Source organism: Zea mays, chromosome 2 (assembly GCF_902167145.1).
Source record: "Zea mays cultivar B73 chromosome 2, Zm-B73-REFERENCE-NAM-5.0, whole genome shotgun sequence".
Lineage (NCBI taxonomy): Eukaryota > Viridiplantae > Streptophyta > Magnoliopsida > Poales > Poaceae > Zea > Zea mays.
The window spans coordinates 62,100,858-62,116,046 of NC_050097.1; the positions used below are offsets into that span (position 1 = coordinate 62,100,858).

Genomic DNA, 15,189 nt, shown 5'->3' on the forward strand with positions numbered 1-15,189 from the left:
AAAGTGAGATATTAGTAAGGATCAGAGGAAAGCCAAATATAGCCAGCAAAGTACAAGATATGACCGACAGAAGCAACGTGAAGACTAGACAGAGAACGTCCGTCAAACGTCCAATCAATCGCAGAAGCAAATAAATTGCACTACCTAGCAAGATATGGATGGATTGCAAACTCGGCTGCTAAAGACAAAATATACGCTGACCTTCGCAGCAAAATATTGATGACATAATGCTGACCTCCAAAGCATAATGCAAAATAGCCTCATGCCAGTTTCCACAAGCGAAAGGAAGACCTTCGAATGGATTATCCTTAAAAAATCCATTTGAAGGTCGGGGGCTACACCCATTGGGTGCACCTCCGGTGCACCCCATGGAATATTATTCTAAACCGATATAGCGCCGACTTCTAAGGCGTAGAGCAAGATCGAAAAGACCAATCCTCAACCGAGATGCAGGAGCGCGAATGGAGATAACCTTTGGAAGAAGACCTTCGAGTAGATTATCTTCTAAAATCTACTCAAAGGTCGGGGGCTACACCCATTGGGTGCACCTCCGGTGCACCCAATGAAGTCTAGAGTCTTACAATCCAAAATGCCGACCTCTAAGGCACAAGCACAAAACCAAACTTTGGTCGGACGAGTGATCAGAGCCAGAGAAGACAGCAGGAAGTCATTTTTTGGACCTTGGATCTTTGAGTTGATTACCTCTAAATCAACCCAAAGATCGGGGGCTTGTGGGGGATAGATATCCCCTGGGTCCACTAAAGAAGTAAAAGGCCTCACGAAAGGCCCAAGGGCCCGATAATTCGTAAGGTCATTCTTTCGTGGGCCTAGGGAAAGACAACCAACAAAGAAGACGTGAGACTGATTAGTGCAAACTCAAGCGGCCCACAACGTCGAACGAATGAATCACAACAGAGACCCGACTTTCCCGCGCTGAAGCCCCCATGCAACAGAGCCGTGCGAGGATAAGTCGGCGAGGGGTACGTAGGGATAAACTCAAGAGGTTCACTATCTTTTAGCTACTTGTTGTTATCATATTCACGTGTACTGCCCCACGGTCGAGTATATAAGGCCTAGGGGGCACCCCTTCAGATCGATCGACCCTGTTCTACTTAGCCACCCACAAAAACTCTCTGCGCCCTCTATCCAGAGAATCCTCTTGTAACCACGCTCATATACTCACCAGGACGTAGGGTGTTACGCACTTCTAAGCGGCCCGAACCTGCAAATCTTGTCCATTGTCCCTCATGCGATCGGCACGAACCATTTTGCTACAGTCGTTGACACCGTCCTACTCCTAAAAACACCTTGAGGGGCAACCCCGGGTGTGCGGTCGGACCCAAAACACCGACACATACATATCTCAGAATTGTAAATACTTATAGTCACTGAATTGACTAGGTATAGTCCTTTGATTGGTATGGTATACTTTTAAGCCAAATCGTAAAGGTCAGTCCTGAATGGACATATACCTAGAGTTTATGTAGCAGAACTACATTGGATTCCACCTTTAAAATGCTTACCGTAATCTATCTCTGATCTACTAGGAGTAAGAAGAGTAGAAACTAGCCATGAAATCTCACATCACCATAGAGCTTGAAGCGAAATTGGGCATTAATCTGTCATTGGTCCTTGGCGTTGGAAGAGCCATAAATCTTGAACGCCAGAGAGGTAGTGATGGTAATTTGTGATAGAACTATGAAGATCTTGTGAAAACGGATGACTCCTTCATATGAGAGCAACACTATCTATTATTGAAGACTGGTCCCAGACGGATATTAGTCTTTTTTGCTCCCGCCAAGTAGTTATCACCATTTGCTTAGTCTTAGCAACCAGGTGAGTTTTCCAAGATAAAATGAATTCTTGGCCTTGTCTGTTATATTCCAAAGCTTCTCTTTTTGCAGAAAGATGAAGAGACAAAATAATGCTTTATAGAACAAGTTGGTATACAATACGAGGAGAAACGTTTGCCCCGCTGGCAGCTTACATCACAAATAATTAACTATTGTTATAAATTCTCTCTCAAAATTATAATACCTAAAAATGTTGCACAAATTGATACCCAATTTCAGAACAGTATGAGTAATTGGGTAAACCATGAGCAGTGATAAAAACGAGCTGGACTATACATCTATGCGTATAAAAATATTTGCTTGGCAGCATTGGCCTGATGTCGTGCACTTTACTACCATTATCTACACATATATTTTCCTATGTGCTTAAAAGCACAATGCAACCAGTGAATGTCTTTGTGAGCGTTAGACCCTGATGGTCATTTTACTTGTTGATCTGAAGTCAACTAATGGCTCCAAATGATGAATGGTATTCATGAGCCCCTAAAGGACCCTTATGGATAAAATAGTTTTGTGCATGTTAGTCTAAATCTTAATGATTGACTGTGCATTTGGTAATAATAACAATAAGTTTGCAGATTGTAATCGCGAATCAACTTGTTGTTGCGTGTCTCACTGGATGTTGAGACTAACCCTTCATGTTGAAGGAAAAATATGTAGTATTCATGCCACTACATTAATCTAAGTCCAAAGCTCACTGCATAAAACCCCGATCTGTAATGTGCGTAAGATTTCCCAAATAAATCACCACAATAGCATACATTGGCCACAACTGGATGATTGTGGTTGGGGATTTTCTATGTATTCTTTTAGAACATCTCGGCATTAGGGGGAGGAATGCCCATATAATGTAATGCCTCAATATTCTATTAAACGCACAAAAGCCAAACTGAACCTGTCGTTCCGTGTGTACTCCTGTGTATATGGAGTTTGCCAGAAATCGTTGAGGAGTAACCATATTGGTCTGAATGCTTCTACCTGATGTAGATGTGGATATACCCGAGATTAATATCATATCCACATTTGACTTATTGGCATTTGATCTATTCTCGGGAACGCCAACAAATATGATCCATTATCCTTAGTCAAAGCATATGTTCTGATTGCAGATTCACATGGTCTGTGATAACTCTCCTCCGATTAGTTCACCCTAATGGTGATTTGCCTCACGAAGAGGTTCATCTTGATGATGAAATTCCTAGCAATGCGCGCAATATGATTGTGCTAGGAATACAGAACAATGAATCTTTTGTTTTGGGGAATGATGAAGATCATTATTAAACGTGGGAGACAAATGTGTCGACACCTATCTTGCCTCTATAGGTTGCAAAGGGATCCAAAACAAAGTCCTAGGCATGAGTGCTTGAAACTCTCTTATCGGGTCATTGATAAATGCAATCGATGTTGAACTAATAATCGCAAAATAAAAGTCACGAGTTTAAAGTTCGGACATTTATGGGCACTATTGAAATAATGTGTGGTGAATGCGATGGTTCAAGTGGTCTTGTGAGAGACTCATCCCACATATATGTTGAGTAAACACTATTCCGCTATGTAATATATCTGGCAAATGGCATGAATTAAAATATGCAGTTAATAGGATTCTGAAGATTCGTCATGAGATCCTAGAAGGACTCATATCTTTGAATTATAAATATGCAACATATAAATCTCGTACCGAATAATACATTCCTGATGAATGAGCACTCTCCTATGTAGAGAGAATATCTCCTAGATGAGATTATAGTTCCTTGATGGAACCTTTCCAGAAATGAAGTCTGTGTTAAACACCAAAGTTTGATAATCCCTATAAAGGGATAAAGACCCATACAGACCCGAAAAGGAATAAGATGAGGTACCAAAGGACTTGAAGTTCACCGAATAAGCACATGTGCATTCCACGATCTTTACTCATGGTATTTTCCACTAGATGTGGAATTACGGTATCCTCTAAAGCCACGATGGCAGAAACCTATAATGTTTAGGTGTTACTGGCAAAATATCCACATTGTGCCAGAATGACAGACTATAACGATATATCTGATCGATGAAAAATCCCTGATGGATTACGATTTTTGATGGACTTTTGTTACACCATCATAGATGTTGCAAAGGATGAACGCCTGGAGCGATGTGTCATATTTTGAATATGTACTATTGCAACTATATTATCCCCTAAGTCCTATTGAAGAATATGTTATTTGCTTTGCACAACTATGTATAAATTGTGTTGTACGATAGAAAATGATAGCACCCCAACCTCATCTATTCTCGTTATTCCAGATGAACAACGAGACATATATCTTGAAGAATATGCTTGCGTTATGAGGGATAACGACTTTGACATATGTCATCGTCAGGGGGAGCGAATGCTTATATTGATCACAGTCGTGAGACAATAAATGTCATATTCTATGCCCTGAAGGCATCGACTAGTTTGATCAATATGTGAATCTTTATGAAAGTTTATATCAAATATGTAGATCTAGTCGATCGAACACCATCAGTCGAAGTGGCTTATTTATGTTGATACGTGCAGTTACCTCATGTATCCTAGAAGTGAGTTGAGGTGAAATTCCTGAAATAATCCTTGCAAGGATATGCAATCTGTTTGCTAAATCTATATGTGCATATACTCCAGAAGAAAATGTTTTGCCATATCGATACAATTTTGCAAGATCAGGGCAGCACATTTCTAAAGTTAGCCGTTGTAGAAGATTCGATAGAATCTAGATCCCAGAGAATCGAAATCTGTCTCGATGACAGATGTAGTACTCTTTTTTCCTTTGTGAGTTTTCTTGAAGTTTCTCACATGAGGTTTTTAACGAGGCAACAAAGTGCCAATACAATTTGTATCACCATGCACTCTTTCTCCACATTTTTCCCATTAGATTTTTCGGAGTTTTAACGAGGCATGTGTTGATCGCGGTATTCGCCCAAGGGAGAGTGTTAAGTAACCCTAGTTAGGGTTATGTGGGCAAATATCTGTTTTGCCCCTAAGGGGTCTCACATCTCTATATAAGTAACCTGTACATCCCTCATAATATAGACAATAAAAAGAGGCCAGAGGTCCAACCTTACATCATGTGTCGTGTGTCGTGTTTCTGGGAAGGGATACGAGTCTTTCACATATTCTCGTGTCTAATCTGCTGACGGAAGGAAAGGAAGCGGATCTAGTGATCTGTGGTGGCGTAGTTCTTAACAGAGAGAAATGCATAAGAAAAAAATCTGAAACGGCAAGTCGGAACTACAATACCTAGACTAAATATAGAGGGAAAAAGAAAACACATTTTAGATTCGAATCATTCGATATACACACCGTAGCGCAAATGAGCTTGAACTGAATAGTAAGAATGAGGAAGAAATCAAATTTCAATCCCTCTGCACCTCGAAGGAAGCGCTTGGAAGCAGGCACCGTGATCGTCGAGGTGTAGGAATAGACGGTGCTCTCCACCTCAGTTTGGATGTCTGTATCTGAAGAAGAAAGTGCTGTTCGAGAATGGGCAGGTTGTGTCTAACGTAAGAAACACACTCGGCTCTTCTTTTTTTAATGAGGCCAAAGACGTTTCTAGCAGCTGGACATGTGGTAGCCGATAGATTTCTCTAGGCGTTGCTGCGCGCCTGCGCTAGCATATGGTTCTTTTTTTTCTGCAAGTTACGTGGACCGTTCGAGTGCTACCGTATGGCTCTTTTTTTTTAAGCTACGTGGCCATCGTCAGTGGCCAAGATTAGACCCAGGATTTGTTTTGCAGAGATGCTCATAGCACACACGTTTCGAGCAGAAGAAAACCGTTTCAGTGACCATGTTTTAGTCCTGCAGGTGAAGTGCAACAGGGTTCGAAGCCCACAAGGCCTGCTGTTGGGCCCAAACGTCGAAGCCCACATGTCTTCTAATGTTGAACGCAGAACTCGGCGTTGGACCCAGTTCATATGAGGCCTAGCACATTAGGCAGGCTGAAATGTCCAATAGGCCTCCTTGTGACCTTTTCGTGCCCAACGCAGCCTCAGCTTTGAGGCACCAACCGGCGAACGTGCCGTCGGAATTCATACCCCCTCCACTCCCATTTCCCATCCCATATGCTACTAGCGACAATGATCAAGACATTGGATCCCGAGATGTGCATTTCGTCTGGATTCGATTGGTCGAGACCCGCCGCGCCGTTTTCGGTCTGTAGCCGTTTGATGATGATACCGTAACGTGGCCAGGCATAATTAACCGAACTGTAGTTTGCAGTAAATAGTCTGGTTCACCGTAGCCTGTTCGATCCGTAACAATCAGTTGCAGCGCGAGAACTGCTAGTGCTTGTCGCACACTGACACGGGAATCGGTGCGTGAAGTAGGATTGGCAGCACGATGGGACTCCGGCGGTCCGGTCTCGGCGCAAGCGTATACATAAGCAGCGTCTCTTTCAAGTTTCAACCCGTTTAGTGACATCTTGAACAGTCCTTTAACCACACCACCACCGCCACATTGTGCATCAAAGAAAGAAAAATCGCGGAGAGGCGAGCGCGGAAACGTTCGAATCCAACGGCCCGAGAGAGATCGAAACAGAGGCCATTTGTCACGTGATCGAAGGACCCGGACGGCGCGACGTGTGCGTACCTGCCGTGTGCGCCAATTGTGGCCACCACGGGACGGGACGGGGACGCACACAAGAACCGTCACGAGGATGCCGGGTCGGGATACGGAGGGAGATCAGGAGAAGCGACCAGGTCCGGAGGACGCACGCCCGGTGCTTTCGGCTTTCCCATATATATATCTCGGCCTCGTCCATATGACATATCCCGTTCGCCAATCTCGCGGCGACCCTACAAAGCTGCGATCAGGTGTAGAGCGGCGGCGGCGTCGTCCGCGGATCGCTGTGGTGAAGGGCGAACTGAGAACACTAGGCAGCCAGAGGCAATAGCCGAGCCGCGAGTCGATAGGAGGATCGGAGGCCGGCGAGTGGTTGGCGCAAGTTGTCAGGTGAGCCAGCGGGCACCTTCCGTGCCGCATCTCGTCACGCACATGCTGCATCTGTGTTGCCGCTCCGCCTCCGCCTCCGCGGGACCGCGGCTGTCGCCTCCCGGGGCCGGAGACGCGCGTGCGTCGTACGTGCCTGGAGCTCATGGGCGCTGCTGCGGCCAATGCAGGGGCGTCGCCGGAGTCGAGCGGCAGCGGGCGGCCTGGAGCGGGGGCGATGGGGCGCTACGAGCTCGTCCGCAGCGACGACACGCCTGCCATCGCCGTGGATCTGGAGGCTGGCACCGCCGCGCCACGCGACGACTACCCCAAACGCCGCGGGTCCGCGCCGTCTCCGGCGCCGGCGCCGACTCGGCAGCGCCTCGTCTCGCTCGACGTGTTCCGTGGGATCACCGTGCTGGTACGTACAGACCACTCGCATCCTCAGTCTTCTGCTCGCTCGCTCCTTCTTCCTCGTATTTGATTGAATGGTTGGCTGCCAATCTTCCCTATCGCGCATGGCAATACGTTTCGATTTCCCTGAACAGATCGAATTGGTTGCTTGCTTGCCGAGTGGGGTCTCTGCTGTTCTGTCCTGTCGATCGACTCTGTTATGGTCTCGGTGCCAGCCACACATGTTCATGGATAATCACGATGCGTGGTTGGCAGCAGCGGCAGTAGTTAAATTTGCCTTTTTTCCTTTTTCCTTTCTTTGTTCGTACTTAAACGGGAGCAATCAAAGGAAAGTATAGGATTGCATAAACAAACCTATTAATATAAACTTGTATCTGTACTCTTCTTTTTTTCAAATTATAAAATGTTTTAACTTCTATACATCGAAATATAAGTTATGTTTATATACATAATAAAAAATTATGTATTTAGAAATACAAAGACCTAATATAAAAGTATAAGGAATATTGTCAGCCAATGAGGCCTGTATCGAGCGACACGACGGCTTCCGATTCTGTACATGCCGCCATCCACCTATTGGAAACAGCAAATCCACCAGCTCTGTTCTCTTCTTCCTCAAACAGCAAATCCTCCGTTCTGAGCTGTTCTGCCGGTCTATTTACTTGTATGTTACCTTTCTGCTGACAGTCACTACTGTAGCAGTTATAAATAGGCATAATCTTAGATCAGATCACCGTCTTGATGCCTATGGAGATATTGTTATTTAGACCTGAACAAGATAACAATCACCGGCTTGGCTTGCCGGGTTCGCAAGGGTGAGTACCTTGCTCCTGTCGCGTCACCCAACTCAACACCGGGTGAGACCGTCGGTGCTCAGTTGTTGTTGTGGCCCAGGCTCCCAGGCACTTTAAGAAAGGCCGCGCTCACTACCGTACGGAAGTTCTTCGCATATTGGATTCGAACTGTATAAGCACGGATTGAACATATTTTTAGTGGCTTCCGGTCGCTGTTGCTTACCTAGTTTCTTGCGTTAGCTGGGTAGAAAATAAAGGAATCCCACTAGAAAATAGGGAATGGTGATTGTCAACTCTGGATCAACTGTCCATACGATCTTGAGAGAGAGAGAGAGTTGATGAGTGCATGTACCCTAATAATTGGCAGATATATATAGAACAAAGTGTATTATATATCAAGATGCAGCTTATAATATACAACAGATTTAAATGATTGATCCAACCTGTAATAGTATAGATATTCTCGCAAAGTGAGCGGCATGATGAGTAACTGAAATTAGGATATAAAACTAGTCAGAGGAGTTAGATCTAGAATATGTTAGGGAAATCGAAACCTTAGAGGTTAGAGCTAAAGTTTAGGTAAACAACATATATTATGTACTTTGTAATTTGTATCTGCATTATTTGATGCTTAGTCTGTGCCTTTCTAGCTCCGACTTATCAATATGCTTAGAATCATGGCTGATAATATCTAAGATACGCTAGACTAATAACATGTAGCCTACTTAATCTCTTACAAATGTTCTTGGAGTATTTGCATCAACCAGCTATAGTCATATAGGCACTGCATTTGGAAACCATATACATAACAAATACTACCTCCGCTTGTTTTTTTTTTGAACCAGCTTCTATCAATTTTGAACTGCACAGCGTCAAAGTAAAAAAAAAAAATCGGAGGGAGTAGTATCCACAAAATAATTTTTTATCTGATCAGATATATTTTTCTCTCTGATCATCAATTTACCTCATCTCTTTATAATGTTAGTTTACCTATAGACAGAGTTTTGTTTATAAAAAACAATTTTTCATCTCTCTTCTTTTATTCTAATGGTACATCACAATTTTGCTTAGGTGACATCCTAATTAACGAACGAACAAAGAAACCATTTTACTTTTCCAGTTCTCTCTCTCTCTCTTATCTTCTCTCTTTCAACTCATCACAAATCTGACATAAAACTCTTGTATCTCTCCTACGATACATGACTTCACTTGCTCTTCCGGTATATTATGCCAACCCGTCCTATTGGCTGACCAGTCTGGAACAGGAGAAGAGCATGAGCGTTTGGTCGTCGTATTGGGCGAGATCTGGCTGGCCTTTTGCGGCGTTCAGAAAACAATTGGAGTACGAATAGAATGTTAGGTAGCTGCAGGGCAAAACAAAGAGGAACGCCGAAAAAGCATATGCGTGATCCTCCTGTGCTTCTGCGCTGCGCGCGTCGCGTCGCGTCGCTTCGGCGAGCGGGCGGTGGTGGCCTCTCCACGTCGGGACAAGCCCATCGCGTGGTGTGCCGAGCGGTGCCTCTTTTGCCATGTGATGGGCCGGGAGCGCTGGCATCTGCAGTACGCGAGCGTGGTGTCCGTCCCTTCCCACGCGCGCGACCCGCTAGGCAGCCAGTCGCGTCTGTTTTGGCCAGCCTTTGGGTAATGGTTGGGGTAGCTAGTTCACAGTTCATGATCGTCGTTGGGGTCGGTGGCTCGGTGCACCGCGTCATCAGGGCCAGTGGAGTGGAGCCTGGAACAAGTCCCGGAACCGCGGCCCGACGCCACGAGCTGGGGTGGTTCCACCCGTCGCACCGCCGGGCGGCGGGTGCGCGTGCGCCTGTTCCTCCACATGTATCGGCACAAAGGGCAGTTGGGCAAAGCCAACACCGTAAACCATAAACCACGGGGTTTTCTTGCTTGGCCCGCGACGGGTTCGGGGAGCCCACACGAGACGCGGGAATCGTTCGGATGCGTGAGCTAAAGGCCAGGGTACCTCGTCGCCATGCGGCGACGGATCAAAAGTTCGAAACGCATCCCTCCCCGTCCCCGTGGTGTGCCCCGTCCGGCAGCTTCATGTGAGCCACACATGTCATGACGCGAGCAGAGCAGGCCCGGTCAACAAGCTTTGAAAGGCTCTGGAGAAAGATATGATCTTGCTGCTTGCTCTTCCTGTCGTGGCGCCGGCCAGATGCCCAGAGACGTGTGGCGCAGAGCTGCTAGGCGTACGATCGCACCCACCGCCACCGGCAACCGACAGAGAGCATCCTCTGCCCTGCAGCGTAGATCGTGTGGCCTCATATGGGTGTCCTAACCAGCCCACTCGTACGATCGACCTCTCGGCCTTCGTCTCCTGAGGCTACTAGCTTGGCAACAACAGTGTCGGTGTCAAGCCAAAACACAGCGCAGCTACAAGGCTCGAGCTCGATGGAGCGACGACGGTCGACGGACTGCGACACGGCGGCAACGGACAAAAGTCTTCTAGGCTCCGACACCATGAAATAAAGAGGACTGCGAAAACGCAGATCAGTCAAGATCCAGTGATAAAGCCTAGATTGAAGTCTCTCGGACGGATGCAAAAGTGGAGCAACCTGGATTTAGATGTTAGTGTCACGTCACCCCTTCTATCCTGTCAGGGAGAACGACTCCTCCCTCCACAACCACGAGATGATCTTGAACCAGTGGCACAGTGTGGCTGTGTGCACGACTCGACGTTCCCAATTTTCCCCAGTCCAGTCCATGCTCCACGGCACAAGTGTCGATGGGCACACATGGACCAAATCTGATTGGATCCCTGGGGGCGCCTCCTGCTACAGCAGATGGTCCCGTCTCCCGATTCATCAGATCCCGACGCCCCCACCGACGCCGTTCACTGTTCCCTCCGTCCAAAAATAAATCCAGCGTAGAAACTTGAAAGATGAATAAAACTGCTCCTACGAAACGTTCGCCTGAAACCCACACAGGTGCTGCGGATGGGGAAGAAGCATAGGTTCTCAAAGCCTGAACGGCGCGCGGTACGGACGGATTGACCCTTATCACTTTTCCCCCCATCTTTTTTCATTTCGTTGACGATTCTACTACTATAGATCCTATTTTACTAATGAGTTTGGAATAAATCCTAAACTGTAAACGTGTCGTCTATTCTAGGCTGGGGGCATCGGTTGCGTCTGCGTGTGCTCGTCCGATCGATCGAAGTGACACCCATGTTGGTATGCAGGCGCATGATACGTCTACTCGACCTGCTGGCCTAGCCGAATGCGTTCTCTTAAAATAACGAGCATCATCTCTGTTTTTATTTCCTTTTTTTTGAGATTGTTTGTTGTTTGAGTGGAGCACGGCATGGCTTGACCAATAGGGCAAGCTTGGTTACTCAATCACCACTACGCGATAGGTGACATGGTACTGGTAGAAGAAGCTAGGCAATTCTGCCCAGGGACACGGTAGCTAGGCTAGGCGGTTAGGTCCCCGTCGCTTTGAAGCTCTTGCTTTGGTGATTCACCTCTCCACCTACTGAGTTCCTCGCCATGTTTGGACAACAGAGAAGTTCGTTTTTTTTCTACCGCGCGCGACATTGATTGCAACGGCCGTGGAGTTGCGTAGACGGCATAGATGAAGTCACCGACTGAAAAAATTGTAGATTTAATTACTGCTCTGCGTCATGACTCATGAATCGGTTCAGTGGATCCTGGCTCAGTACTCATCACTATTCACTAGTGCGTGCTTGCGACGGAACATGCAGCACGTAGTGCTAGGCCACTTGCATCGTCACGCAATGCTACTTGCATCGTTACGCAATGTTCTTGGCGTTGCCACACTTCTATCCGATTGTGTTGTTGCCTATGCCGACGGTATATTGGCATTTCATTTCATTATCCCCCGATTAGAATATTTTCCTTTCGATCGTGAAATGCATTTGGAGCCCGGGCCGGGATCTGATGCCACACCACCATATATGCAGCGTGAAGTTTTCTTTTCGTTTTTTTTTCTCGAATATGTAACGTGAAGTTGTTATCACTTTTCATCGAATAATCGTTTCTGCATTTTTATAACTATGCGTGTTTTTTGATATAAAAATTAGAGGATATTCAGGAACCACCAATTTAACAGTGAAAAATAATATTTGGCAGTGGAACCCGCATATTCTAGTTTCTTTGGTCCCTAGATTTTTACCAAGCGTATCGTTATCGATCCGTGTTATGTACACTGATAACCTACTAGAAGGTAGAATCTATTTTTAATCATAGTACATGCACACACATATATATAAATGCATATTTATCTCCATAAATGCATATAAGGTTATCTCGAGCAGCTTATTTATATCTTTTATTTTAAACTTTACAGTGTAATTTATAGTGCAAATCAATATTTTGCACGACCATATGACCTAATCACTCTACTTATCAAGCAATAATGTTTTGTTGGTTCTCTGTCTCTTTCATTGAAATAAACACTTGATTAAAATTCAGACAGAAGTAAAACAGAAGTTTTTTTTCCTGTTGCAGCTGATGATCATCGTGGATGACGCCGGGTCATTCATTCCGGCGATGAACCACTCCCCCTGGGATGGCGTAACAGTGGCCGACTTCGTCATGCCTTTCTTCCTCTTCATCGTCGGAGTCGCCCTGGCGCTCGCGTACAAGGTAGTACACGCCGGCAAAAGCGAGATGCCGATGTCTGTTTCTCCCTTCGTTTCTGAAACCGTCAACAGTGACCTCTACGACTCGCTGATACCTAACGATTGCGTCACCTTATGAATTTGTTTTACAGAGAGTCCCGGACAAGTTGGACGCCACGAAAAAGGCAGTGCTCCGTGCACTGAAGCTGTTTTGTCTTGGTCTTGTCCTACAAGGTATGATGGCTGCTATTTTTCTTGAACTGACGAAAAGGCACTTGTGGAGATAAAATGTGTTTGATGCCTTTTTTCTGCACTACACAGGTGGTTTTTTTCATGGTGTTCGCAGTCTAACTTTTGGTGTCGACCTTCAAGAAATACGTCTGATGGGTATACTTCAGGTATATGGAACGCATCCTTTTGGTTTGAGCTATATATTTGTCCTCTGATTGACAATATAAAATTGGTGTTTGGTAAGTACGTAACTGATGCCTTGTATTCTTGTTTGCAGAGAATTGCAATAGCTTATCTGTTGACTGCCCTATGTGAAATTTGGCTCAAGGGAGATGAAGATGTAGATTATGGATACGATTTGCTCAAGCGATACCGCTACCAACTGTGAGTTCAGACCAAAAGTACTCCTTTTTGCACTATGGGAAAGATCACGGACCATTTTGTTCGACATTAGTCAGTTCTTATGTTTCTAACACTGCAATATACTGCTTTTCATCCAGGTTCGTAGGCGCAATCGTGGGGATCACATACATGTCTCTGTTGTACGGTACATATGTCCGTGACTGGGAGTACCAGACATCAGGCCCTGGCTCCATAGAGAAGTCTTTCTTTGTAAGTTCTACTTCATCATTTCTTTCTTTGCAAGTTCTACTTCATTTCTTTATGCTAAGAGGTGTACCAAAAGGGGTTCACTGAACACTATTCAGTAATTATTACTGACGAGCTTCAAATTCCTAATCCTTGTTAGGTGAAATGTGGAGTAAGAGGTGACACCAGCCCAGGCTGCAACGCGGTTGGCATGATCGACCGTAGAATCTTGGGTATCCAGCATCTCTACGGGCGGCCAGTTTATGCACGATCCAAGGTTCTTTTAATAGCATTTCTGTTTCTTTTCGTCAGGAGATTTCTGCCTCTTGTCTATGCGAGCTCTGATTTCTTTTTCTCCTGTGGCAGCAATGCAGCATCGACTCGCCACAAAATGGCCCCCTTCCTCCTGATGCTCCCTCTTGGTGCCAGGCCCCCTTCGACCCTGAAGGGCTTCTTAGGTCAGTAAACTCTTCGTCATTTCTTGAAGTCCTCCTTTTGTAGATTTAATGCAAGTCCTGCAGCCATGGAAAATGCTGACTGTTGTTTTTGTTTCTGCTCTCATCAGTTCCGTGATGGCCATTGTCACATGCTTGATTGGGCTCCAATACGGACACGTCATCGTACATTTTCAGGTATAGTACTTGTAAATTGCAATCAGTTTGATCAGCAAACCTTTGACCAGTGCAACAGCACTTAATTTTGCCCTCTCCTGAATCTGTTTTGCAGAAACACAGGGAGAGGATAATGAACTGGCTAATCCCTTCCTTCAGCATGCTGGTCCTAGCCTTCGCCATGGACTTCCTTGGTAAGCACTAAGCACTACTAGAGCGAGCCAACCCGCCATGCACACTTCTGTTTCCTGGTCAGCAAGAACATTACCATTGACCTGCTCGTGTTCTTTGCCAGGACTGCGCATGAACAAGCCATTATACACCCTAAGCTACACCTTAGCCACCGCTGGCGCCGCAGGGCTCCTCTTCTGCGGAATCTACACGCTGGTCGACATCTACGGGTATCGGCGGCCGACCGTCGCCATGGAATGGATGGGGATGCACGCGCTGATGATATACGTCCTGATCGCTTGCAACATCTTGCCCATATTCATCCACGGCTTCTATTGGAAGGAGCCCCAAAACAACCTTGTGAGTTTTGACCGATGCATGCAGTAACCTTCCTTTCAGCCAGATTCCAGTTGATTTAGTGCAACTGAAAGTCGGGACCCGGCCGATTTTGTCGGCATCTAACGAGCTTCGCTTGATGGTTTTGTGTTGCAGCTGAAGTTCATCGGAATTGGACCATGAGGTGATGAACTGATGACGGACGGTACATCGAATGCGGATATTAGGAGTCTACTCCGACAGAGATAGAGAAACACGTGCATTCAGGCCAAGTTTTGCTATACGGCCAATGCATCATTGCTGCGCACAGAGTGCGTCTCTTGTATATGATAAAAAGCCTGCTGTATATAATGACGATACCGTTTGGAAGGAAAAATATAGTAGTATAGAGATCTTACGTGAATGACGGCGGAAATTCTCACCGAAGTCGCAAAATTGTCACGATAGTCCGCGCAGGGGGCGAGCGCGCAGCTCCATACTGGGATAGAGCCACTCGGCTCATAATTTGTTGTGTTTAGATTGATTATATGTAGAACGTAGTGGTTTTAAAATAGAAAATTATATTTAAATGTTCAACCATTTAGCTGCTCAAAATCTCTTGAACGGAGCCGCTCCCGGAACGGAGCCGCTCCATTCCAACCGGCGCCGGAAC

At 45.8% G+C, this 15,189-nt stretch overlaps 1 protein-coding gene across 4 annotated transcripts; it reads left to right on the forward strand.

Annotated features, from left to right (window-relative positions):
* Positions 1-6,528: 6,528 nt before the first annotated feature.
* On the forward strand, positions 6,529-14,963 carry LOC100193923 (uncharacterized). Of its 4 annotated transcripts, XM_008669024.4 has the most exons (13): positions 6,529-6,819; positions 6,987-7,216; positions 12,488-12,625; positions 12,753-12,834; positions 12,922-12,998; positions 13,109-13,215; positions 13,332-13,443; positions 13,580-13,696; positions 13,786-13,877; positions 13,985-14,051; positions 14,146-14,224; positions 14,326-14,561; positions 14,694-14,963. In XM_008669024.4, the coding sequence occupies exons 2-13, from the start codon at positions 7,034-7,036 to the stop codon at positions 14,718-14,720; spliced, it is 1,317 nt and encodes a 438-aa protein (XP_008667246.1). In that variant the 5' UTR covers positions 6,529-6,819; positions 6,987-7,033; the 3' UTR covers positions 14,721-14,963. The 4 variants fall into 4 exon arrangements, with proteins under 4 accessions (XP_008667246.1, XP_008667245.1, NP_001132467.1 ...); XM_008669023.3 differs by lacking the exon at positions 6,529-6,819 and having other exon boundaries at positions 6,947-7,216; positions 14,694-14,943; NM_001138995.1 differs by lacking the exons at positions 6,529-6,819; positions 6,987-7,216 and adding an exon at positions 10,809-10,996 and having other exon boundaries at positions 14,694-14,938.
* The last annotated feature ends 226 nt before the right edge of the window (positions 14,964-15,189 follow it).

Coding starts and splice junctions, on each gene's coding strand:
- LOC100193923 (XM_008669023.3), top strand. CDS start 6,962: ATGGGCGCTGCTGCGGCCAATGCAGGGGCGTCGCCGGAGTCGAGCGGC. Junction 13,216..13,331: donor AAGCGATACCGCTACCAACT/GTGAGTTCAGAC, acceptor CTTTTCATCCAG/GTTCGTAGGCGCAATCGTGG. Junction 13,444..13,579: donor CCATAGAGAAGTCTTTCTTT/GTAAGTTCTACT, acceptor AATCCTTGTTAG/GTGAAATGTGGAGTAAGAGG.